Below are 27,611 nucleotides of genomic sequence, written 5' to 3' on the forward strand. Positions count from 1 at the left end.
ATACCGGTAGTTATTGTCTTTTAGTAGTTAAAAGTAGAACTGAACGACTTTTCCACTTTGGCAGAAGTTTGGTCCTTATAAAGTATGCGTTTTGGGTATAGGGAGATGATACAAATTTTAGTAATGATATAGGTAAAACATACCATTAGGAGCCATGGCCTGCTATGAGCACCATGAAAACCAATCGTTTAAGTCTCCATCGACTGATGTTACTTTTGACTAAATTGTCAAGCCGTACAAAATCTCTTAATAAAATTCCGATAAGAAATTGTCAAGCTTGCTTTTTTCGGAGGAAATAAGAAGGAAAACCCTAGTGGCATAGTTTAAAAGGCACAGCCCGAAAACAAATTGCTAAACAGTTCCAGGCTAGGGTCCTAGAACATTAGGGGTTTTTTTTTGGCCGGTATCCGGGGATTTTGAGCCCGCGGGAGTCCGGCACTACTGGGAGGCCATCAAGCATCCCTGTGTGCGTAAACGCAATTTACCTCCTCCTTACAAAAAAGATTTTTTTCAAGAACCGTTAAAGAATAATTGTGACTATGCCATTGACTATGTCATTGTTTCTCCTTTGTCATAATAAACCAAAACGAATTTGACTCAAAAATCAAAATAACCATTGCAAAAACTCCACTATAAATTACTCACTATAACGACCGATAAAAGACAATCGTTGACAGAAACCAAATTACATACGCACAAACCCCTAAATCTTCCTGACCGAATGTGACTTCCAACATCTTTAATGATGCTCCTAAAACTTCAAGAGTCCCTATAAATTGCGCAGGGAATAAAAATGTAAATTGAACCCGTGGTACTGCGAAATATTGATCAACAGCAGGTGCGCGCAAGGTGAGCTAGTCTGCTTCCTGAGGACAAAAACTGAGCTGCAGTCGGGAACAAAATGACGACTAGAAGGAAGAAAGGCTCGTATGTCTACAGAGATGTCGGAGTATGCTATATGATCTTTTGTTGCGAGGCTAGCTGTTTTCATTGTCTTTGCGTACGTTTTTAGGTCACAAAAAATGTTCACAATTGTTCTATGAAGTAGCACGGGTGGATTTTCATCTGCTATGTTTGGTGGACCTACAATAAAGTAAAGTCACTTTTTTTGCAAGGAAGTGGTTTTGATCGATCTCGTTATCCTAACGTAGACCTTTTGTTGGATATTATCATTGATTGATTTTCCATTACCGGTTCCGCTGAATCCTTTCTTTAGATAAAATGAGTAACCTTTAGATTTGAAAGAGATCACTATTAGGCATCTTAGATATTCTAAGTTGGCTAGTAATCATAGATTAAAAAATTTGCCTAACGAAATTTTTGATGGTCTATCCAACAAGCTAGTTACAAAATGTTTCTCCATACTGCGTCTCAAAAGTCCAAGAGACTTAAACGTTTGGTTTTAATGGTCTGGATGTATTATCGTAGAAGGTGAAATAGTTTTCAAAGGAGAACCATATCTCTTGAACATTAGAAAACCCCCAAAACATTAAATGATTAATGTAATAGTATAACAAAGATACACATGTACCTCAATACATCATGATTTTAACAAGCCAATGAATTTTGACTGAACTAGATCAAAGACGAATAATCCCTGGTCATTACGTAATTCTGGCACATTCTATACTGTCACGTGACTATGATATGTGCAAGATGTGTTCTTCCTGTGTCATCTTTCACACAATACTAGGGTTGCATCATCGTCCTACACTCTGCACTGTCCAGCCCCCTCACTGCTGCAAACCTGCGTCATCACTGTCCCACTGGCCTTGCAAGCAGAATACATCATTAGGCAAGTGAAAAGTGCCACTTTCCCTTTCAAGACATTTCAATGTAAATTCTACTGAAAAGTTGACTTTCTGGTTCATCAGGCAGGATGATAGGTGACATATTGCAATGAGTTGAAAAGATCGAGTAATTACCAAAATATTGGATACAGTCATGAATAAAAGCATTCCATAATTTGTTCTATTAATATATTGGTTGTAGGTTATATTATACTGGTTTCTATAGCCAAAAATGTTACGGAGAATTTTTTTTGTAACAAATATTGATTAAGTTCGTTGATGTGCAGGAACTGTGTTATAGTTTTCCTATCCCCGAAAATATGGTATGGATAGTTGTGATTCCATATGGGAATTATGTTTATGTTTGTTCTCAAATTCCGTAAATGAATTGACCCTTTCAATATACATCACATATACATCACAAGCACGAAAACAACCTAAAATGTCAAACATAAAAATATTTAACTGTTTCAAAAGTTTAAAGAGTTGACCTGTCTAACTTATTAGCTTTGATTAGTGTGACTTATCGTTGCCGCGGTGATCATAGCTATCCAGTATCCAGATCAGGGGGAGCGACTCGATATGCTAAACACAAAACTATATCGTCTACAAGCGCTGAAGAGCAAGCAGTAACCGGACAATTGATGGCCGGCGCGACTGTTAGCAGCCATAACACGCTAAACCAATACCATATATCATGTGGTGAGGTTCTCTGGTTTATGGTCTGCTAAACTGAGCCATAAACTGTAACGAGTTGGATGACTACAGCTACAGAACTTGGTGTAGGGATCGTTTGATGGACATGTTTTTCCATCATATTGTTTCCAGTAAGATTTTTCAACTTTTTTAATCTGCTTAGTATAAATACAGTACGGGAAACGGACTTTCGGCCTGCGCTGCCCCTGACTCGGCCTGGGCTGCCCCTATTATGTGGTGTAAAGGGTAGGTTTCTCGGGAGTAGGTACCTGACCTGAGCTTGCGCTTTACCCACTAAATCCCAGGAATCTCCCGGAAATACCTGTGGGGTGGTGGACAGGGTCGTTGACACAGGAAACAGGGCAAATAGCATTGGAGCCAACCTTCTAGGAAATACATTACTATTGTATTAGAATACTGCTGTAATCTTTGGCATTAACGACTCAGAAAGTGATGGTGTCTACGGGTGGTGGATATCCGCCCCAAATAAACCTATTTTTGTTTCAAAATTTTAGATTTAAAAATACGCAAATTCTTACTACATATAATAAATCTTTTATGCTTCTTTTAATACTGTATATGATAGTGGTTTTTAGTACTGTATTATGACAAATTTAAATGTAAAATACTTGCAGTTATTTGAACTTGAATTCATTATTTCTTAGGCCGCGAACGCTAAATATGTAACAGATGTTCCTGTACAGTAGTTAAACAATAAAAAATAGTGCATTTCATCACTAGAGGGTACCTATTTAACAGTACTGTATTACGAAACGTTTATATGTAAAATACTTGTAGCAATTTGAACTTGAATTATTTATTTCGTTGACCGCGAACACTAAATATAAAGGTAACAGATGTTTGTGTAAGGTAGTAAAAAAATACAAAATAGTGCATTTCATCACTAGAAGGTGTCTATTTAACTTTACTGTATTACGAAACCTTTAAATGCAAAATACTTGTAGTAATTTTAACTTGAATTCTTTATTTTGTTGGCTGCGTACGCTAAATTTTGGCCGTAAAAGTTTAATTTTGATACTTACTTGTTCTGTGTTATTTCACCTAATAACAACAGTACATTTAATTCCATCCAACATAATTTTTGTTGGAAATGCACAATGTTGAATTGTGTGTTCCAATTATTAAATTGCAAATTACATTAATTAATTGTTGAATGAAATGCATAGGGGCATTTAATTCCATCCAACTGAATTTTCTGATTTTGTATATAACAAACTGTAAATTTCTTTTATTGATTGTAAATATCTACATCAATAGAAGCCTTTTTGTAGTAATTGATCATTTAAACACTGCAGTTACAAGTTTAATTTTAATATTTTGTTGTACCAATACACCAGACTGTTAATTAATATATAGGATTATATTTTAAACGCATTTTTATAACATACATGTCTCTTGTTACATTGGTTTAGTTTTTAATTTCGTATTTTATACTTAGTGTTTATCTGGGTTTTACATAACAAATTGTTATTTACTTTCACTTTGTATTTGCTTGTAAATAGGCACTACCAGAAGTTTTTTTTAGGTAAACATTATTTTAAACACTGCAGTTTTTTGTTTACCTTACACCAGACTGTAATTTAATTAAAGTAGGCCTATCATTATTTTTATACTACGTCTCTTGTTTAAATTATCTGAATGAATGTACTACGAATGTACATTCAGCTGTTAAACTACAATTCACACTTTAAACTGAAACAAGAGGTTCTACCCGTGAATTCACGGGTGAACAGAAACCACCATTAAATTAATTTAATCAACTTTGACTTTATATTTCATTTAAAGGGCCCAAGTTCGAGAAATTTTCATGTGAAAGGATGTTAAAGGCAGTGGAACCTTCATACCTTACGTCCTAAGGTTGGCCGAGGTTGTACCTGTACACGCAGCTCTCTTTCACGGCATCTTTAATACTTTTCAATGAAATTGCGATCTGTTAAAGATCGGTGACAACCTCTTGGAACGAACAACATACATGGTTTGTTAATTTCATAGTCATCATGGTTCGAACACCTTTAGTTACTCACTTGTAACAAACAGCTATAAATAGCTTCACTGTCCATTCACCGCGACTCTTTTAAGAACGTGAAAGTAAATAATAAAATAAGTAAACAAAAATGTAAGCAAACAATAGTTATTTTCCTACAGTTACCTAACAATGTACATGTTCTCTCACTGATTTGAGAAAGCAAAGTGGCCAATTCGCTCATCAGTGAGACAATGTTAACATTGTCTCATTCTAATTACTTTGTCTCACTCCAGATTTGCAACGTGAAGGCACGAAATACTGAGCGCGTAACATGCAGGCAACGTCGTATGCGCGCGAAATACGTTGGCAGCACTGGCTGTAAATCAGCTGGTCAGCTGTTGTACAGTTGTATTTGTCACTTCACATTAAATGTTATATTAAAAGTTCACTTCTGTGTAAAAATAGGTTATGTTTCTTCACAAATTTATTTGTTCTATGGTAACTGTAGGAAAAGTATAATGTGCAACTCGAGTTCAAAGTACAATTGCCTCACTCGAGAAACCATTCCTCACGAGCCTGTACTTTGAACTCGAGTTGCACATTATACTTTTCCTACTGTTACCATAGAACAAATAAATTTGTGAAGAAACATAACCTATTTTACACAGAAGTGAACTTTTAATAAAACATTTAATGTGAAGAGACAAATACAACAGTACAACAGCTGACCAGCTGATTTACAGCCAGTGCTGCCAACGCATTTAGCGCGCATATGACGTTGCCTGCGTGTAACGCGCTCACTATTTCGTGCCTTCACGTTGCAAATCTGGAGTGAGACAAAGTAATTAGAGTGAGACAATGTTAACATTGTCTCACTGATGAGCGAATTGGCCACTTTGCTTTCTCAAATCAGTGAGAGAACATGTACATTGTTAGGTAACTGTAGGAAAACTATATTGTCGATTGCATTGGCCAGCTGTTGTTCACTAAATTAATCAAATAATAACTTCCAAAACATGCAAGGCGTAGCCTTTTGAAAATCAGCCTGTGGGGCAGAGCCCTTAGGGAGTTCGTCCATATCAATACTTTTCGGCAAAATCTACACACTCTAAGCTTCATTTTGATATGCCATATGCCTATATTTTTATTTGGTAAATGGCCTTAACCGTTTACATAAAATTTGATTGTATCACTGTAATAATATAATATACTGTTGTATGGATAATATTTTTGTACTATTGAGTGGATGGATTCTTGTAAACAAGCCTTGAAATCATATTAAGTGAGACTAATTCGTCAACGTTTGTGATTTATGAAAGCTATAGTGACAATAGGCGGATGGTGGCCCCACCTTCTGCAGTAGCCTATCTATAAAAGCTATAATGTATATACAAAACTATAATATCTATAACTAATATTATGATGGTCAATTTATACATATCCACTGTTTTTGTATCTTGAACTGAGGTGACACATATGTCGTCAAATCGTCGTTAAAATTGGTTAAAAACTGTTTAAATATACAACTTTTAGCACGGTGTTTGTAACTAAACTATAGCCTAAACTTAGATTTAAATCCATCTAATACCTGCTCTTGCTCTGGAGTACTCTGGGGCTCAGGTCCTTCTTGGAAGTACCGTACCTAATCCTATTCATAGTTTTTGGCCAGCTTGCTGTGTCAAACACCCCATATCACCCCTTCCCTACTTCCCTCTTACCCACAAAATCTTTTCAATTTACCTATAGGGAATCTTTTGGGGACAGCAGACTCAGAGCTACCCACGTTCCCTATTGTTTGTTGCGGAGGGTAAGTTTCTCATAATCACCCCAGGCCGAAAGTCCTACACTCATACAGTACTTGTGTTGTTAATTAATCCAAACTATTAACCATCGTGACAAAACTCTGTTTCGTTTGAATTTATTTTGTCTCTTAATCACTGTTGATGGTTGATAGGTATAATTCAAGTTATGATTCCTGAAATCATTTGTTTAGAGGTATGAGTAAAATAAATATTACACTATTTATGTTCTAATGATGGAGATTTATTTTCCAAACTTAGATGAGCGTACAAAAGGATCAAAGGGTATAACTCAACTTACCTCTTTTCATACAACTTTGAATAATAAAAAATGTAGTTCTTTAGATTCGTCAATCTATTACATAAATAGGCCTACTTTTTTCATCCAGGCTATGATAAAAAACGAAACTCACATAATCAATTAAACAATGAAACAAGGCCTATATTTAGACGTTTCTAGCCTCTAAACCCCTAAACCATGAACATAAATTGGTATAACTCAACCTATCTTCCACGATGACGTACACCCAACAAGAGACAAAATTGACACAGCATTGTTCGGGAGTGCCCCAAGGCTGCACTCTAGGACCGATCTTATTTCTTCGCTAACGCCGCCGGAGTGTTACTGTTGATTAGCCATTGTTTCGTATGGTTATGTGGGTCAAGACTACGTCTGATTCACGCGGGCGTGCTCCAAGATCCACTCAAGGCTTGAGTACATTCCTCCATTCCTCCATTCGAGAGGTTTGAGAGATTCTGGTCAATCGGTTGCGACAGCTCCTGTTTTGGGCATGCGGTAACATCCTCAGATCCGACCAAGGACGGCTTCTGGTCATGGAATAGTTTTGCGAGGACGATCTGTTAAAGAATTTTCTTGTATGGAAGTAGTAATTAGCGTGATGGTAAATTCTTAGTCAAAGGCAACTGCAACTTTTATTGCACCAAATGTATGTGTGTGTATCTGTATGCAAGGCATTTTAAATTGTTATCAAACGTGTATCCCCTAAAAGACCAATATATATTCACAAATGAGACGTATCTTTTGAATATATTTGGATAATGGTTTTATTGATTTTGTAGAATCGATTTTAAATTTAAACTCCAATATAGGTCATTCCTCGATAAAAACTCTAGGTCTATTCCTATAAACTGGTGGGGCCAATAATCTGTACTCACCATTTAATAGCACGCAACTTACTAATGTTAGCCTACATTAATCAACATTTCCACACAAGCCATCTCACTTATCACTTTCACTCTCTAATATCTTGCTAAACGTAGAGTTATGTCATTGTCTCATCAATCAATTAGTCACTTATTCAATTAGTAATATTCATGGGTGAATGTTACTGCAAAACTTGCTTAGGCAATTGCAGGCGTTATTGAGCTCGAATATATTATCTGACATCACAATTGAAGAAATGCAAAGGGACCTATGACTAATGAATAAATTCATTTTAAAAGGCGTCTATTTGAGCATTTAATTCCTTTACACCCACTCATATTTCCAAACAATAGAATATATTCATTTCACAAACTGGTACGTCAGTCTTGCAAAGATAACACAACATTGTCAGATGTCTGTTCACTTTAACGTCCTTTATGATGTCCATTCCTGAAAGCCTAACGGTATAAAAGTCCCGTAGCTATCAGTAGAACAATAGTTGGCGGACAGAGGTCAACCACACGTAGACAGCTGGGCACGTGCGTGTCGCAGATATAGTGACGTGTGCGTGTGCGTGTAAATATACGCAACTTCATCTAATCATGCTAGGCGGGAGATACAGTCTAGGCCCTTCTCGGTGGAAGCCCAGCGTGAAGTTTGGGGACTTAGTACCGGAAGATGTTTATCTTAGGTGTGTGGAGAAGAGAAAACACGTGAAGAATGTGGATAAGAAACATATTTGTTGACAAGGTTGTGGCTGACCACTATATCTACTGAGTTCATCCATGCGTGTTCATGAGTGCAGGGCCGAGTGCCAGTTGGAGGTGTAAGTGCCATCCAGGTATCAGTGACTGGTTCCACAGTGCGGCGGGTATTGGGGGTGGAAAGATCAACCAGGGGGGCAGGAATAGCAAAACCTGTTTGAGGAATAAAATGAAACTGTTATGACCTAACCTAACCTAGCCAAACTTGCTTATTATGAAAAATTGATGGTTTACTAATCAAATCTAAATTTTAAATCAATATTAAGAAACTCTACCTCGTTTTCGTTACATGCTGCCCACTTCACCCCTTCCACTAATTCCCCTCCCCTAAATGACCCTTACGCTCCCGGGAGTCAAACGGCACTCGGGCCTATCTGACAGTTTTGACAGCACTCGCTCCGCTTCCCCGTGTCCATTTCTTCATGAATTCCGTTCAGTTGTCCAAGGACCTTTCACGAGGATCACGCTCTTGGCACGAGTGTAACTGAAATCTATTATACTTGAGTCTAATGGCGGTGTTCGTTAGATCTGCGCGCTAATCCACGGTGTGCAAGTCACTTGCGCATTGTAGCGAGTGTTGAGTGCGCATGCGCCGTGCACGCCCCTGCGCACACCGTTACGTCTTGTTTACACCGTTGGACTCATTGTCTATTGTCCGTCTTTCTAATGATCTGTGACTCTTTGCTTTCCTTTTCATCTCTTCCGTTGCGAATCACAGCGAATTAATGAACTGTATAATTATAGTGTTGCTCAGGATGTTAATGAATGCTGGATTGAAATCGTTAGTTGATTAGCTGTACGGTTGTTTGGATTTCTATTGTATAAAGTTATAATGATGTATCAAACTACATATGAGGCTGTGAAGTGACATACGCTTATCTTGAATTGCTGTAAATTTATCATAAATACAAAAGTATTATAATTCTCAACTTCCTTTGCATCAAGACAGTTCAACAGCTTTTATTTATACGTGAAAATATATAAATTTAACCAAATCCTTCATAATCCATTGTATGTAAATAACATTTCAAACATTATACAGCCGAAGTGTCCACACCCAAAAAACAAATCAGCAAAACAAGTTTGCCATTTGCAACCATAAATCGTTTGATGACAAATCGATATTATCGTGTAACAAAGCGATCGGTGATGAAAAAATGTGTATCAATAATCCGTTGACAAGACAATAGGGTTACTCGATCATTATGCAATCTGCTGGTCACCCGAAAACCGATACGTTTGCGTCTGGAGGTTGGTCAGTCTTGTCAATTGCGGCCCACCTTGATGACTTACAATTGTTACGTAAGCCCGGAAACAGATGTTGCGGTAGGATGATCCCTGATCGATTTCAAGGTTATGTTTAAGCTATCTAAACACTTGACAGGTTTTTAACGATTTCCCCAAATATAGCGATTTTGTTTTAATTTGTGGTTTAAGTATCCATTTCAAAAGCTACTGGGGACGTTTTCCGGGTAGTTTGATTGGGTTCAGGTTTCATATGTTTACTTCATTGTACTATTGTTTGAATAAATGTAAACCTAAATTGATGAATTTTTCTTTCAGGGAGTTAAAGTGAAGATGGATGACCAAGGAAATATCCTGGTGAAGCGCGTCTCCAAATGCAACGTGTACGTCAAAAGCACAGCGGCGGGTCCTGGGGAAGAGACCAGCATAGGAAGTGATGTGCTCAAACTGCCAAACTGTGCTCTTGAGCCAGAAAAACCAGTCAAGGTAAGTGGAGGAATTAAATAAAAGCATAAATAATAACTTATTTCAGTTCTAAAGAACCACTGTGTTTATAGTACTTTCAGAACTTTTTAAAATAATTGTTTCATTTCACAAAACACAAGTTGAAAATGGCGAATAAACTTTTTCAGTGGGTAGACAGTGAAATTTATGGTGAGTCTATAGTACATTCAGGTTGTTTAATTTTTATATAATTTATTACAGTAAATTAGAACATTAATGTAGGTAAGTAGACTATTATTTGTGGAAGCTGGGTGCGGAGAGACGGTGCAAGCTGCAGAAATCCGCAACAAGAACAAGAAGAAGTAGACTATTATGAAAATGTTCGTCATATTTTTCATTGTGCATTAGCAGTTACAATCTATTTTCGTTAAGGCAATAACGTTGGTAAGATCTTAGATAACTTTCGATAATCCTGTAAGAATGTAAAACTTAAAAACTAAGCATCAACATAACACCTATCAAATAATAGACAACAAAGAACCAGGATTGATAAATATCCTAACCCAGTTTCAACGTACTATGAACAATGAGTAGGCGATTGTTTAGGTGCGCCTCAAGGTTCTCAATTGGTGGCCTTATTCATTCTAATCACAATTGCTGCTCTACTTTTCGAGTCCTCCAATGATAGTGTGATTGTTATTTAATGGCAAAGTCTTTATGTATGGTCCTCTGTACCTTTCGTCAAGAGGTTTTATTCTTATATAGAAACAAACAGTTGTAAATGTGGTTTAGAACTAATTGATTCTGGCCACGTGTCAAAGTTCCTTACGTCATGAACGTAAAGAACTTTTCTTTACGTTTTAAAACGTATGTAATGTGTTTGACCATCTACATAATGGCTCTGCTACAACAGTTGTGAAACATAGCGAATGTTCAAATGATGTGAGAGGCGATGTAGAGCCCTTATTATATAGTGGAACGTTTTATAGTTATTTTAGTAATAACTAACTGATGTATTAAGGTACAACTATCAACGTAGTTCATGGCAGGTTTTCTCTGGTCGCGGAGTAACGTAGTTCAGTCGCGGTCATACAGGAAGCCATTGGGTTTTCAAGACGTAAATTAACTAAGAAAATAAATGTGTTACTTAAATTTTGTTACAAAAGCCTCATCGCTTATAAAGTAAAGTAAAAACGTGCACTTTTTCATCGTGGGAAAACCATATCCACTCTAGACAAGTGAAGCGAAACATAGGAAGAGGGCGGGACCCAAGGTCGTGCCTGTGGAAAATGAAAAATGGAAGAGTGTGATACAATAAGAGTGTAGGAGTAGACGCATGAGAGGTTAGGCTCGGAGCAAGGTTGCTATGAAGCCTTGGGCGTGATTGATAACGATAATGAGACCGGTGAAATGTCAGCTGATTGCCCCTGGGGTTCAACGGTTAACTGTTTGCATTTGCACTACTTTGAGTTGCTTGGAATTCCAAGAGTAATAGGGGAATTCTCAGTTATGTATTGGTCAAGAAAATTACATTGAGTCTCACAGGGGCAGTTAAAACGAAACCAACTTTGATAATTAAGGCTTTCATTGGCTGGGTGAAGTATATTTTTACCGTTTATTACTTTCAAGAGTTAAAGTGGTAGATTTTCATAGACAACTAATTTCAGTTATTGTGCTAAAATTCACTCAAGTTGTATACAACGTACACTCGTCGATTTACTTAATTCAATTAAAAATGTAAATTTGTTCTAAAATGGGTTGAATAGTTAGCTTACTCAACAGTATGCTAGTGGACTACCTAACAAATTAAAATGAATGCATTGAAAATTCAATACCAGATTTAGGATTATGATTGTTCTAACTTCCATTCAGGATATAAGATAGTTATTCACTAAGCCAAAAAGGTAACGATTCTAGAAGCAAATTTAGTTTTCTACTGTCAACGCTGTGTACACACCGCACCACCAATAATGGCAAGTCGGAAAAATTTCAAAGAGTTATGAAGACCTGAGTTTGATAGAGATGCAGCAAAGTGCAAGACCAGGGTCATGAAGCGGCAGACTCAATCATGACAGATGTACGTGAGATAGACACAGCCATTGTCATCCTAGAGGCGTCCTAGACTCCATCTCTAGAGCATCGACCTCAACCAACTAGACATTAAAATTGCACCCAGCGAAATCTCCACAGATTAGATATAGCTAGATAAAAAAGGTCATACTGCAGCCGCAACGTTGGTTCTCACACTAAAACACGTGATTGCAGTTTTATAGGCTTTACGAATTTCCTCGCAACAGTTTTTTTGTTCGTTTTCCTACCTATCACAAGCCTCAATAAAATTACTGTAACGGTTAGATATATTTTATGTGAGGTAACCGTTTTGTGTCATATTCGTATAAATAAAATTCAATTTCTATCGTCTAATGAAAAAAAAAATAATGGTGGGACGCATTCCGAGGAAATTAGCATCTGAAGTGAATGGTCAATTAATAATATTTGTATTCATTGGAATGGTCCAAAAGGCTAAACTAAGGAATTAATTAATGATGAACAACTAATTTTCCCCGTTGTTTAAAACAAACCATAAACTCATTGTAACGCTTGATGAAATTTCAAATCCATTGTAATCCAGAGAAAAGGAAATGGCAATGGTTACAAACAAACCCTGAGGGTTACAACTACATGGGAAAAAATATTTTAGCTTCGTACTTTGATTGTATTTTTATCAGAGTGGGTGTAAAAGAACAATTCTTTGATCCTAAATTTGGATATTAATACTTGTTTATGAAATAAAACTTAGCCCCTGATTTTACCGTAGTCTATATTAATGAATTATCTTGTTCTATCTTCAATATGATTCTGTTGCAATATCTCGATCTCTGTTAAATGAACTCTCAATTATTCGTAATCGTAGCAGAAGGTGAATTTTACAAAGCCAATACTTTCCAGCTGTATTCCAGGTACTACTCTTGAGATTCCTTCATAAACTCCAAGTTTCACACCAATCTGGTTGTTGGTTTCAGTTGTTCGACATGAAGAAGTTCCAGGCCAACGTGAGTCGGGAGTTGCACAGAGCTTACCCAGACCGTCGTCGCCTGGAATGTCAGTGTCTCAGCGCCATCGCCTTCGTCAAGGCGGAAGGAGACCTGCTAGACTGTCCCATCTGGGTGCTCATCATCAACGTAGTCGCCATGGACATGCTCAAGTCAAAACTACCTCCAAGTAAGTAACTTCAAATAGTCAAAATAATATTTAATTTCAAGTCAAAAGGAGGGCATTTGAATATTACCACGTGTATATATGTCGGAACGACTAGTATCAAAGCTGAAGTTATGACTGAAGTTATTTAGCCCTTCAGGTAGGCCTGACCGAGAATTTCTAATACTGCTTTGTAATATACCCACCGAAAAATCCTGTGGTCCCTTAAATGACAATCACTCTTTGAAAAACACTATTAGGGCAGGATAAACAATGTTACCGAGCATAATTAGGATTACGCTTAGATTAGGAACAAAATTATAACTTTAAAATCAATGCTTAAGGGTTGTGTGAAGCAACTTACTGCGTAAGCTAGATTGCAAATGTCAGAACCATTGTACAGAGTCGAGAATTTGTAAGAACAAATATCACAGAAAAATGGGTTGAATAAAATAAAATCAACTTCTATGATCCTGATTTCTCGTGTAAATAAAAGTTTGAAAAGTGTTAAACCGCTAGGGTTTGTTGGTGTACAATAGCAATTCGATGGAACATTTATCTTGTGAATGACAGATGTTCTAGTTTAGGCTTGAGAAGTGTTAAGAGAAGTAAGTATGGCACCATAACCAGCTGAATACGCACGTAAACCGTCAGTGAAATAATGTGGCAACTAAAGTGGTATGAATGAAGGAACGTACTCCTCTTCTGGAGATCAATAATTATTAGTGTGATTACATTACTTAGGATCCTTATTGGTATCAACATTTGAAAAGGGAATCTAATCTTCGAAATTAAAAACATTACTATTTTCCTTACAAATTTAAATATCTTCATACTCGTGGTGAATAGTATGTACGACTACAGTTAAAGGAACCAAGTCGTGGGTGCATTTAAAGGTCGGGAAACCTTGACTACCTTTGGATCAAAGATAATCGACAAGCTTGAATTGATGTTACCCGATTGATGAATACCGCCCACCCCATGGTCAAGGCAGGGAGGTTATTGTTTGCTTGTAGATCGTTAAGCCTTTTTTGATAGACGTTAAAGGCAGAACGTGTGGGTCTAGAAGGTTCGTTTGTGGAAGAGAACTCTATTTTATTGCCTTTCACGTTGTTGGAGGTGTCGATAAAACATTATGTATAATAAAGCTGAAAGACAAAGACGGGAAACATTCATTTTGGTTGTTATGTAATTTAAACTCTAGTTATAAATATATTATCTGCAATGACGCTTCTATATCCTTGCAGATTCTACATTTTAATTTAACCTATCTGAAACATAGAAGAAAATGTGTAATTCTGAGCATGATAAAAAATTGCAACGAATTTTGAAAATTTTGTAAAACAAGAACACGTTCTCGTGGTTTTAACAACTCATCTGCAAGCACTTAACTATCAGATGTAGATTAACTTTTCTAATTTTTCATATTTTCATTTTTTAAATTGAGTCCTTTTCAATTTTGATCAAACAATTACTACTTGAAATATAAAATTATTATTTTCTATTCCGTAAAATAATAAACAGTCAATGAGGTTATATAAATGAAAAATCTACGGGTTCTAACTTTCATAGTTTAATTGTGTTTTAACTGTTGCTTTTTGTGATCAAAGCAATTAGCGAGGAAATTACACCAATTTATTTTACATTCCTTGAAACATTGAAACCAGAGAGTATTGTTGATGAAGGAAAGGATATAAGTATATAATTTTGATAAAATAAATATAGTATTTATTTTTTTACGTCCGAAAAGTTAGAAGCACGTGTAGAGATGGTGTCCAGACGAAGATGGTCAGTGGCCAGAGGCGACGGTCAACGCGAGACACAACACCGTCCTTGGCCATTCACACAATGCCGATACTCCAATTAATACGGGCTATACAAAAGACCTCATTCCAAGGAACAAAACGTCAGACTTCACATTGGACACGGTGTCCATCACCGGTGGCAAACCATCACACAGAAGTATTGTCGTCCATAACAAAGGCGAACAGCCACCGCGGTGCGATCCGACGTTTAAAATATTTGTAACCGCTTGGTAGATTCAAATGAATACATATTTGTAAACAAGTTGACAAGCAAAAGGAAGACATAAATTTACATTGCATGCCAGCCCATGTGCGATATCCTACTTAATTCAGCAACTTGGCTCAACTCATTGTCTAGACAAAATCTCGATCCGAGAATTAGTGTCTTCGAGTTCGTGCAGACAACAATGGCTGACCACTGAGTTACCGCTTCTGGCGTATTCTGGGGACGAGACACTTGCGAATGTGATGTCAAAGGTCTCAAGGGGGATTCACCAAAGGAACCTTTTTACAGTTTCTGTAACCAACATTTTCTTGATGATTAGTTCTTACCATAAGTAAGGTTAAGTGTCAAATTTTGACTAATTAATAGTGCCAGATAATATTATACTTCTGTGGCAACAAACCCACTGGTAAATTCTATTTTCCTTAAGGATAATCCATATTAATCGTAGGGTACATATCCAATATCAAATTTAAAGCCAAATTAGAAGAATTGTCAGATCGTGCATACCAAAATGACATTTCGAAGCAACGCAACAGCTGTAACTACGTCACCAGGAGGGCCCGGGAAGTCGAAAGTTTACTTTGTAATCAGCGCATGACGCCTGTTCTGCGCCAGAAATCAGCATCGCTGCGCCATCCGTGTCACAACAGTGCTGGCATACTTTCAACTTCTCATAATGGTGACCAAACTCAAATATCGCCTTACAAGCAGGTTCACCAACCCAAAAAGTATATGGGCTGTCCCCATCAATGAGGAAAAAGTTGTTACGTGTTTAAGTAAATCCAAGCATAGCATGTTGGGTTTAAGAATAAATTAAACGTCACGAGAAGTTCCATCTAAAAATCTTCCAGAAATATGTCAATAAAATGAATTTAACGAGAAAGGAATTTATAGTATTTCTAAATGTGAACTTTACATATTTACATAGACATATCGAAAAATCAATTGACTTCTCTACCTTATAAGTTGAACTGTAAACATTAAAAATTCTCAACAAAATCTCACAAAAGAAAATCAGTTGAAGGTCAGTTAAACTTGAAGTAAACACGGAAACATGTTTTATGAGCTGTGCAATCGAAATATGCTAACCCTAACCTAATAGGTCCAGATGTAGTTTCAACACATACACAATACCAAGAGCAATACAACTAATAGTAGCCACTTCTTCATCTGGTCCCCTTGAAACGACCAAGATCAATCTTCACACTTGAATTCCAGCAGACTCGAGGGCCCTTCAGCTTCTGGATATCTACAACAAAACGCCAAACACTTTGACGGCTGTAACAACGAAACGGTTACACAATGTTCAACATTCCCTTGGACGATCAGGAATGACATTCACTTTCTGGATCATCGGAGCATTCGGAGGTTACTGAGGTCTTAGCCTCCACGGTGCTTGGCCTCGTGGACATCAGGTAGTCTATCGCACGTGCTAAGGTCGCCCAAGTTTGTAGTATTTTTCTCAAAGAATCTTGTGAAAGGAAATGTGGTACAGTAGTGGTTGTTTCAGTGTTTGGGGGATACTTAAAATCAACTTCAAAATTCAACGAAGCAGAATGATGAAATTATATTTACCTGAGTAGGTAAGAGAATTTTTAGGATTGTCCATTAACGTAAAGAATAATGATGATGTAGCTTACACTACCAAAACTCCTAGAGTAATTTACGTGAGACGAATACTATTATTTGGTTGTGTGAATTATGAGAAACTGAAAAAAAGGGATTTGGCTTGGGTTGTTGCTTCATTGTTCCACTGGTTTTTAATCAGGTATCATATCGGCTACCAAAAGCAACACCCAGTAAAGTAGTAGGCCTATAGATGAACTCCCAACGTAAACTAAACTGAGCTCTTCGTGAAAAAATCGAACCTTTTAAGAACACTTTGATTGTACTCAATTGCAGGGATCACATCCCTAAATTTTAACGTATGGGCTCTATGAATCCTGAATTGTGAAAACGACAGATGACAGAATGTTGCAGAGCATTGAAGTATTTACGAGTGCAATTTGACTCACGTCTCTAGAAGGTTACCCAGCAAGTTCCCTGCCCTTGGACCCGCCGTAAGATCACGTCCCGTGAGTTCCCAAGGGTGAAAGTGCAGGGAAAGTGTTCTGTGACAGTTCCAATTGTGCCATCCGTATCACATGGTTACACAACCGTCGAGTGTGTTACTGTTGGCATTAATGGATCTCATTGTGCCTCCGTTGCTGTGGTTGATGTAATGTTTGTCACGTGATCCAATCTGGCGTGTTGAAGATAAGGAAGACTGTTGAGCGGAGATGACGCCAGTTAATGTTGTAGTAAAGTTGATGGGACTACGGTGTCGTTAACTTGTTGCGCTGGGACACCCTGTTAAATTATTTTTACCTGCGTTATCTTTTTACTGTTTTCTAAAATTAAAATGGTTTAGATTCTAAGTTTATGGAAAAGATTTTGTTAGGGTTTTAGTGTCATTAATTTCTGATTTAAATGGCAAGATAGTGAACACAAACCAAGTACTGCACTTGTATAATTGGCTGGATAGCTGAGTGGTTAGTGCTTGCCTGTCAATCAAAATTTTACCGGTCCGATCGTGAAAATGTTAGTAGTTTTTTGTTCAGAATAAAGTATTAAAGATGGTTCAAAAATGGACCCAGCTGTTCCTGAACTTTAAATAAATGACCCTGGCCAATAAACAGCTGATCTAAGTCAGTAACAAAGCTACATTGATCACCTCACTCCATTCTACACTCATCCTTCACTCATATTTGGGTTGAAATACGCACATTGGTGGCGTCTCCATCTTAATGATTGAGTATTTATATAATACAAAATTAATTTCAGTATGAGACTAAGCCTAGATCTAAATCTCCTGATCTAGAATATTCTCATAAACAGCTACCACCTTCCCAGTTACAAGTATATATAATAGTGACAGTATACATTTCGAACCACCCAGAAACTTATAACGGTAATTCCTTTGGCCCCTGTAGAGTTCTGTTATGATTTTTGGCTTTTCAATTATTGTTTCTTCCTCCTTTGTCTCTCCGCCACCGGTTCCGCAGCTCCCGCATTGTTCTGTGTGTGGCGACATTGCCCCCCGATGTTTTGCCCGGGTGAGTGGCACTCTGATGATCGCGGTTTGTGGTCCGATTGCTCCCTGCTGCGATCTCTGCACAGTCCTTTGTTATGCTAAGCCGCTAATCCAGCTAACAGACACGTGAGTTCGCTCCGGTTGTGCGCCCGCTGAAGACAGGATAGCGAAGGATGTTTCTATGATTTGCTAGAAGTGAAGCACAAACCATATCCTCACTTGAAATGACAATATGGATAGAAGTTTAATGATTATAGGCATTTGTATTGTATAGTATTACAACGGAATAAGAACCCTGAGGCTTCATTATTTAGTAAACGACGAAGCTTTCAAAACAATATGTTTTGAAGACTGACTTACCAGTGATGGAATGCGTTGCTATACTAGTAGATCTTCGAGAAGGAATGGAAGGAATGGAATGATCATTAAAGCAAAGTGGATGGAAAAAATAGTTAACATTTTTTTACAATCTAATAATCATTATCTATATTATGTATCATGAGAAATCTACACATAGTAATACGTAAACATTGTTAAATTACTCTATAACCATGATTTAGATCCAAACATTATAACTTCAATTAATGCTACTGGATAATCGTTTGCTTTTCAACTTCTCCCTCCAACAGATCATCTAATTTATTGATTAAATTATTCGGACTTCGGATACAATGACTCGAGTGTTAACTAGTATCAATGTTTACACCAGTAATTATCACAGTATATCAAAGACTACTAAGTGTTTTGATTGGGAAAACCCCCCTTCTCATAGTAGCCCTCCCTGCCACCGAAGAATTCTTCAAAAATCGTATTAATTACAACACGAGATCCTGGGGCATCGACAGGACAATGCCACGCACAATATTCCCACAGGCTATTCATGAATAAATTGTAAATTAATCGCGAGCAAACTGGGCAAATTGGACTATTTAACAACCTTGGGCCTTCTGCCGACCTTGGCTGAAATGACTGCCAATAAATTGGCCACCGGACAAAGAAATGACAGCCGACTTAAAAAATGAAAAGTGAATCATCAATCTTGGAGTATCGTTATTTTCTGCAATGACTATTCCAACTGCTCCTTCATTGTTCGGCAGGTTCGACGGTGTTTGCTCTTCGTTCCCGGCTTTAATTGTTGGGTATTATCTCTACGAATCAACGTTTCAACGAGTTTGGCCCAGCAATTAATATGCCCAATGATTACCTTACCTAACAAAAGGCGGAGGAATGTGTTGTTCATCAACCGTGGGAGGGATCTAATACAAATCATTGTTTCAAACAATCATGATCTAAATATGGTGCTGAAGTGTATAGTTTATTACTAAATCTGAATATTTTTTGTAAATCTTTGTTAAGGTGAAGGTTATAAAACAATATTTATATTACCAATGATTTGGTATAGTATTTTACAGTTTAATTGGAAATATCATAATTTAATCTTAATAATTAGATGTTTTGCTACCCCTAACTGGGAGTTCCAGGGTTTAGACAATGTCCAAAAGTACTGATAATTAAATGAGAAACTATGAGTATTTTAATTCTTAATCCTGGAGTACGACAAGTTAAAATAGAGAATATTTTTTACGCTCTTATAATGTTGACATAAACTAACAGTCTGCCAGGGTCCAGCATTGAAGTCAGCGCCGATCTCGAAGTTAGAGTGCGTACAAAATAAATAATTAAACCTAGACATCAGCATATACACACGCTCTATCACTCTACCCTATAATTACCAATGGACGAATACATTACCAAGATAGAGCCATCTGGCTACTCTAGCTGCAACGCGGGTTGAGCAACCGAACCACGCCCCCAAGGCCGCCTTCACTTCAACTCCGCTGAACATATAATTGCAATTGGTCAACCGTTCCATTCCAATTTCCTACTTGACTCTATCGCCTTTAGTGCCTTCCATTTGTCTCCGGCCCGACCGATTTGCCAGGGCAAAAACAGTCCATCAGCTGTAGTTGTCGCAAGGCGAATCGAATCAGTTGGACCGGAGGACTTGAGGGTTTGGTTCGCGCCGGAAATAGCGTAATAACATAGCTTTACCAAGAATGTTGTATTGAGGTCATTGCCGTGGCTAAAAGTTCGATTTGCCAATATAGGGATGAACTCATTTGTCGTAAAAACCTTCACTCTTTTACACGAAATCTTTCTCACAGGAACATGAAATATTTCCGAAATTGTGTTTATGATTGAAGACTGGATTGACTATATTTGTGTATATTTGTGGCATCACAGAATTTAACACATAATAATAATTTTACGAAACCTTACACGCAGGGGTGCAGGGATGGGTTCTAGAAAGACGTTTTAAGAAAAACGTCGTGCTTTATATACTCAATTCATGCCAACCTAAGTTTCTGTTGTTATACAATCATTCTGTGAAGATTTTTTTTTTATTCAAGTATGATTATCGCCGAATAACTCTTCCTCCCACAGTCTTCAACATTGTAAGAAATATTTCCATGATTTTTAAACATAGTAATTTACCATTCTGTGCATCATCTTCAGCATAATGATTCACTTTTGTGTTACAGTGAAACGTACGACAGTGGATATCCGCAACAGACCTCGCATACCCATACCGGACGAGGACCCCTACAGTGTGGCGGGTAACGGGGGCGGCTCTTCAGGCAGCTCTGGGGGTGGTGGAGGCGGCAGTGTGGGGGTGGCGCAGCATGTGCGGCGTAGTGACAAACCACCCAAACTGCCACCCAGGGGAGACAATCCCTATCCCCATGACATACCCAAGGTATTCATAGTCTCATCATCATACATTAATGTTACAATTAACTGTTTTGTGTGTTCTACCTAACTATATCACCCTCCCTCTATGTGTCTCTATAGGGAGTGAGCTGGTCTAGTTGTAGACAAGAGACCTCAGTCTTTGAGGTCCTGGGTTCAAATCCCACCAGATCAACAACGGATTTTATCTAAATGATAATTCCAACTCTTAAGTCTAGCCTGAAGTGATGTGAGAAACAACCCGGGCTAATGCCTAGCACCCTAGGACATAAAAACCATGTATCCACAGTGATTTGGCATTCAATCAATAATAAATAAACACAATCTTTAGATGTTTACTAATACAAATTTCCCCACCTTCATGGTTATTTAAAGTTAAAATCATCTTGGGGATCCAATTAGACAAGGTCTAGGTCCAGATTTTTTTTAACACCTGTAAAAGTCAATGGTTACAATGATGATGATGATGCAATACAAAGATTTTCTAAACATTATAGGGTTTCTTACATTTATATTCAAAGTAAGCTTTAGAATTACAACGATAGTAAATTGTGTTTTAACACATGGACAATTGTTTCAGCCTGACTATGACGACATAGAAGAGGAAGAGAATAGACTCGCAGTCAAAAACTTCCCATCATCTCGGGGCACCAGAGATAAGACCAAGGACAAGAAATACGGTGAGAATATTTGAAACATAACACACGAGAAAATACAATTCCTCAAATTATCAAACCGACAATGTTTAATTCCAAGCTCTTTTCGAACATTAATGTAAAATGTTCATATCGTTGAAATAGTTCCCCTTACCTATCCAATCAAGAACCACAACGAAATCCAATCAAAAGAAATTTCACATTGATTTTTGAAACAGTTCACAAACCGGTCCCAGCATCTATAGTCAACGTTTTCCAACGACATTCTGCGTTACATATTCACCGTAGAAAGCGAACGTTTGCGTACACCGAACACCGGCCGACCCAGTTACCTGGGAGAGCTTGGGGGACTTGCAGAACAGTGAAAGTGGACCCATTCGGTCACCTGGAGTTGGCGAGCGCGGGAAATGCCAGCTGTTTAATGGAGGATGGCCTTCAATTATGCAACAATTACTCCCGGTTTGGGTGGCAGAGCGGATCAACTCATTGGGGGTGTAGCTCACCGGACCAAGGGTGGTGCGAGCAGTGTTATAACACAAAATCTACACTAGAACACCGCTAGAGCCGGAGGCGGCACGATGTTTTTCTTGGAGCTTCGGACACGAATTCAAAGCTACCAGAACCTCCAACTTCGCTAATAAGCGTTTTTGATGGATTACGTCCCTCGAGGGTATTTGCGTATTAGGTTTCTCAATTAATGGCTCAATACGGTGGTCCACAGTTTGCGAAGTGCCTTGACGTGCCGAACCAATAGTGATCTCATAGTGACTCATGTTTGTAGACAGTTTAGCACGTTTTGTGAGGTAAAAATCATTTATAACCTAAACATCGGCGAATTGGGAAATATATGGTCGAGATGTTTACGATGAATAGAAATTGCTGAAACAGTATACATTTTTTAATTTCAGTACAGTTCCTATCTCTATCTAGTTTTTACCATTAACACCCGAGACTTACTTAGGAGTAGGTATAGTCTTAACTATGTATTTTTTTGAAGGAGATAACGTTTAATATGTCCAACTCTTAGTATATAGAGTTAAGTGTAAACAAACAAAGATTTCTTTCTTTAGTTTTAAAATTTGAATCTTAATCATGATGAAATGTCTAAAATCAAAAGTATGGTTCTAAGGCTATCGGGAACATAACAAAGTCACCTTCAAGCAACTTTCATAAAAAACCTCATTGAACATCTCAGTATTTTTTTATTTATTTTTGTGTTTTACAGACGATCCGTACTACTGCGGACTGCGTGCCAGGGTGCCCAACTTTGTCAAGAGCAAAGACAAGGCAGCCATAGCGGCTCAGATGGCGCGCTACCCCATGATGCCTGCGCCGCTACCCCCTCTCCACAACCACGCACACCCCCACCCCTTGTGGCACGCCCGCAGCTACGACAGTGGCATGGGTATGACCCTCTACACACACCAACCCCAGCCATGTATGTATCGGTGTTACGGTGTTACATGCACTCCACTAACATCACGTCACGTGTGCCTTCTTCAGTGTTCTATCTTGGGTTGTTGGAATTCTACAAAAGATGGTTTGAAAATCATCTAAAGATTGTGTTTATGTGTTTATTACAGTCTCTTTTTTAGGATAGGGTAATACAAGAAGGTCTAGAACTTAAACTCTTTCCTCTAGTCCCAAACAATAGACGCTAACTACTGCTAATACACAAGTAAATTGTTTAACGACAAATAAATAAAATTGGACAATCTTAAAGAAAATAGTTTTAATCTCAAAGCTACGAATTCAAATAACCGTTATATTCCTTTTTAAAATATTGTGCTGTCTAAATATACGCACAGAAACAGTTTTGTTTCATTGCGCAAGGAAGACAATCGTTGCAGTCTCGAGTAACAGATGATTACCAGAGCAGAAAAACTCTGAATTGGGCAATCTTAGACATGCAAACGGTTAGCGGGCAAGGTGGGCACTTAATTGCGGTTGAGTGCCCAGCGATTTGCCCAACATACTCTAATGTAGGCGCAATTAAGTGGACTTGTTGGATTTTATACATAAGTAAATAATTATAATATTTTTTTTATTTTATGAAATTGCGTTAGAGTTAATAATACATACTGGTTTAACTTTTATACGTACGAGGCTTGTTAATTTCAAACTTACTAATGGAATAACAAAGCAAACAGTTACTTAATTATGAAATCAGTTGAAAATTGACAAATTTCAATACAGTATAATGATCAGTATCGAACTATCATTTCAAGCAGAGTGTTTTTTTCATATTTTAAAATAATTATATTTTATACATAACGAATCTGTATTTTCTTAACACACACATTTCAATAATGGTAGAGAGGGTACATTGACTTAATGTATAAAATTATTCTTCTTCGTAAGACTTTTTTTGAATATATTTATTTGTAGTAGTTATTGTTGATGTATATTGTTGTGTCCTGTTTGCATGATTCTACTACTTATTGTTTTATAATAACACCGTAACACTGGTACTACAATGTCTGTGTAAAGCATGTTAATGTAAATTACTTACCTCACTTTAAATCCATAAAAAATGTATTTATATTATTTTAGGGTAAAATAAGTATTCAAATAAAAAGTCTAGGTGTATATAATTCACTGTGTTTGCAGATGTGTATATAAAATTAAAGATCTGTTGTTCAAAAAAAAGTTAAGCAATCGTGACATTGAATCACACTTAAACAATGTTAAAATGTATTAAAACCCTGAAAAGGTGTTATAAATTATCACAATTATTATGGGTGTTATAGGGTTGGTAAGAAACCCCAAGCGCTATAATAGCTTTAAAAGATTTTTATAATGCTTTTAAGATCACCTTTGTTAAATTACTCTATCCATTATTGAGACAATGTAAAACTAAGTAATGGAATTTAAAAATGATGCTTAATGAACAATTTATTAAAGCAATAGGAGCCTGTTTCATTTGACTCGCATATTTTTACGTACGTTCTTTTCTATCCCAGGGAAAAGTTCTAATTTTTGATGACTAGTAGTATTCCTTGCTGAACATATTTACCTCTGAACCATAAACATGGAAGTTACTCTTTAATAAAAACTATTTATTTTTCCAGATTCTGAACACCTAGACTCGCCCTACAACCACATATACGGGCGTTTACCAATCCCTACACGCGGGTACATACCGTCAACGCCACGCACGATGTACATTGGAGAGTGGGACTAGGGAACTACTATGACGTCACTGGCCCCCCACCACTGCAACTCAACCAATCAGAAGCCGGAATGCCAGCGCTACAGGCGAGCGTTACCCCCACCACTTTACGGCACCGCTCCCGGCTTGAACATCCTAATAGGGGAAATGCAAATGCAAAGACTCATAACCCCGAAAATACTCATTCTCAAGAGATTCATTCAAACTGTGGTCAAGGATTTATCCAGCAATTATTTACCAGAATTGCCTTGTATTCATTTTATGTTGATAATTTATTTTTTTTATTCGCCTGTGTTGTATAGTGTACGTGATAGCTATACCACTAGCCACTACATGTATATAGTGTAATTGTAATGTATACTGTAAGTCTGCGCTGAAGACTGCCTGATTTCCCAAACTTGGGCCCTCTTCATCGCTTTCAGTTCTTCTTGCACCTGCCTGCTGTCAGACGAGTCCAGAACCATTAAACGTATGCTTTTTATTCAAAATTCGTTTTTTTTTTATTTTAAAAATTCCAAACTCAAAAGAAACACATTTTTTTTTTTTTTACCGTAATCCTTGTTTAATCGACGTGTATATTTTTTTGTAGGTATATTTATGTTTTATAGTTTGAATAAAAACATTACCAATATTACATGATATTATAAACACGTAATCCTTTCAAATTAAATCTACAGGTTTTAAGACGCGTTAAACCACATTTTTATATAATTACAGGTTAATTACAGGTTAATTTGCAGAAAACTTATATTCAAACTTTATCATCGCCTGTCTGACACGAGGCAGCAGCACTGCTCTATAAGAGTTCTGTAATGTCAATGACATTTATGTTAAGGTTGTAATTTTCTTCTGTATTTATAAGTTATTACTTTAACATCGATTAGAGAGCATTTTGTCCGACTTGTACCTAGTCACAGTTCGCCCGAGCACCGGTCCTAGCTATAGACTGTGCAGTTGTCTATTTAGACTGTACCTAGACACTAGCTAGACCTAGATCGTAGACATGCTCTCCTGTGTACATAGCCTAGTAACACCATGCGTGTGCTATATTATCGTAAGCTAATGACTGTTTTATATCGCTCTGTACATTGAAATAAACGGTGATGGAATGTGTACGTAGTGATTCTTTACAGTCCTTTTCCTCTCAATTTTGTGATAAAACGATACAAGCTTTAATAAAAATGTTAATAGACTTGTTGCTATTTTGAAGTTTGGCATTGCTTATTAAGTTGAGAGTAAAAGACACAATGAAAGTTAACTTTTTAAAATAATAAATAATATGGAAATATTTTACACATTATTATTTTTTTACATTTGATGAAAATGTATAACATGTGAACGACTGAAGAAGGAATAAAACAAAATTCTCTATCACAGTTTAAATGTATAACTGTTCATGCTATCATCAGCTTAATCATATTAGGCTTAAGCTGTGATAAATATATGGTTATTGGTAAATAAACACGAAAAAAATGCATCATTTTATATCACTTTATATTAATTTCGAATTTGTTATGACAAAATATTAATAAGATATAGTGAGTTAGTTAACTAACTTTCAGTTTTAAATATAACGAAAAAAAATTATAGCATTATACATTGATATTACAGCTATTTATTTTTTATTGTAAATTGTTTACAAGGCCTTAACATTTTAGCATTGCACATTTTATGTAACTAAATTTACAAAAATTCATTTTACAGTTAGTAAACTGACAGTTATAAAACATATCTGGTAACAGCGTGTGTTAGAAAACAAACTGCTCCCGGCTCTGTATCAATGTATACAGTTTGTTTGGCTTATAAGTTTAACAAACCACAATGTTCTTAGATCTTCAAGAAATAATTGTAAGACTACCTTTTGAAGTATAGGTTATCGATCCTTGAAGGAATTTCGCACTTTAAAACATTTGTTTATTAGATTAAAAAATATTCGTACTACGAGGTTATTAACTTAACTGAAAATTAAATCATATTTTAAAACAATCATCAGTTGAAAAATCTTAAAAAACTTGCAAAAACTAAAATCAGAATAACTATGTTATTATTTCGAAACCAAAATAAAGTAAGAAGAAATCTCAGAACTGAAGAATATGTGTTTGGATAACAATTTGAAAAATCTTCATATATAACTTCAGCTTGCAGCCAAAATTAATTTACTGATGGTATTAAGAAATCAGTTCGTAACTGCAATGGCGCAGAGATGTAACAGATTTCTTTATTATTGCCTTTTAGCGAATTTCCCTATAGGGAAGTAGCTATTACCGTAGGTCTCATGGTAAGACTTAGGCCCGGGACCGATTTACTTTTTCATTTTAATGTCCCCAGAGGCCAAAAACACCATTCGTTCAAATTTTTATATATGTATATATATATATAGGTATATATATATATATAGATTTATATATATATATATGTGTCCGTGAACACGATAACTTGAGTAGTTTTTATCCGATTTTGATGAAATTTGGTTTGAAGGTGTAAGGCGGGATAAACTTGAATGAGTTCGCGATCCAGCATGATCGGACCATGGGAACAGGGTTTTATGGGGGGTTTTATGGGGTAAAAATTGGTTTTTCTCACTTCTTACCCTCAAAACACGAAATTTCCCAATTTTTCTCTAAACCTTCTTAAAGAGCTTAAAAAAACAAACAATTCAGTATATCAAAGTGTTTTTGTACGGTTATTGGTTACGGAGAAAACTAAAAAAATGGTAAATTTAAAATTCCCATGTTATTCTTATGGAGAATATTGTAAAATGTTGTAGTTTGCTTCTTTATGGATATATTTTGATCAAACTTGGCAAATTTATTTATTTTATAGTAAGCTATCAATATTTT

General features: G+C 36.7%; 1 protein-coding gene across 4 annotated transcripts in view; it reads left to right on the plus strand.

Annotated features, from left to right (window-relative positions):
* Nucleotides 1-25,884, plus strand: part of LOC128990281 (uncharacterized) — a 188,886-nt gene extending 163,002 nt beyond the window's left edge. For 3 of the 4 annotated variants that reach the window (XM_054412600.1, XM_054412603.1, XM_054412602.1), the window contains exons 5-10: nucleotides 9,765-9,932; nucleotides 12,914-13,112; nucleotides 20,736-20,950; nucleotides 21,524-21,623; nucleotides 22,825-23,037; nucleotides 24,671-25,884. In XM_054412600.1, coding sequence (XP_054268575.1) covers nucleotides 9,765-9,932; nucleotides 12,914-13,112; nucleotides 20,736-20,950; nucleotides 21,524-21,623; nucleotides 22,825-23,037; nucleotides 24,671-24,783 — 1,008 coding nt within the window. In that variant the 3' untranslated portion in view covers nucleotides 24,784-25,884. The remainder of the gene's footprint in view (nucleotides 1-9,764; nucleotides 9,933-12,913; nucleotides 13,113-20,735; nucleotides 20,951-21,523; nucleotides 21,624-22,824; nucleotides 23,038-24,670) is intronic. The other variant, XM_054412601.1, reaches the window with a different exon arrangement.
* The last annotated feature ends 1,727 nt before the right edge of the window (nucleotides 25,885-27,611 follow it).

The sequence above is a fragment of the Macrosteles quadrilineatus genome, unplaced genomic scaffold (assembly GCF_028750875.1).
Source record: "Macrosteles quadrilineatus isolate MER2022 unplaced genomic scaffold, UCM_ALF_1.0 Scaffold_3__2_contigs__length_128488019, whole genome shotgun sequence".
Classification (NCBI taxonomy): Eukaryota; Metazoa; Arthropoda; class Insecta; order Hemiptera; family Cicadellidae; genus Macrosteles; species Macrosteles quadrilineatus.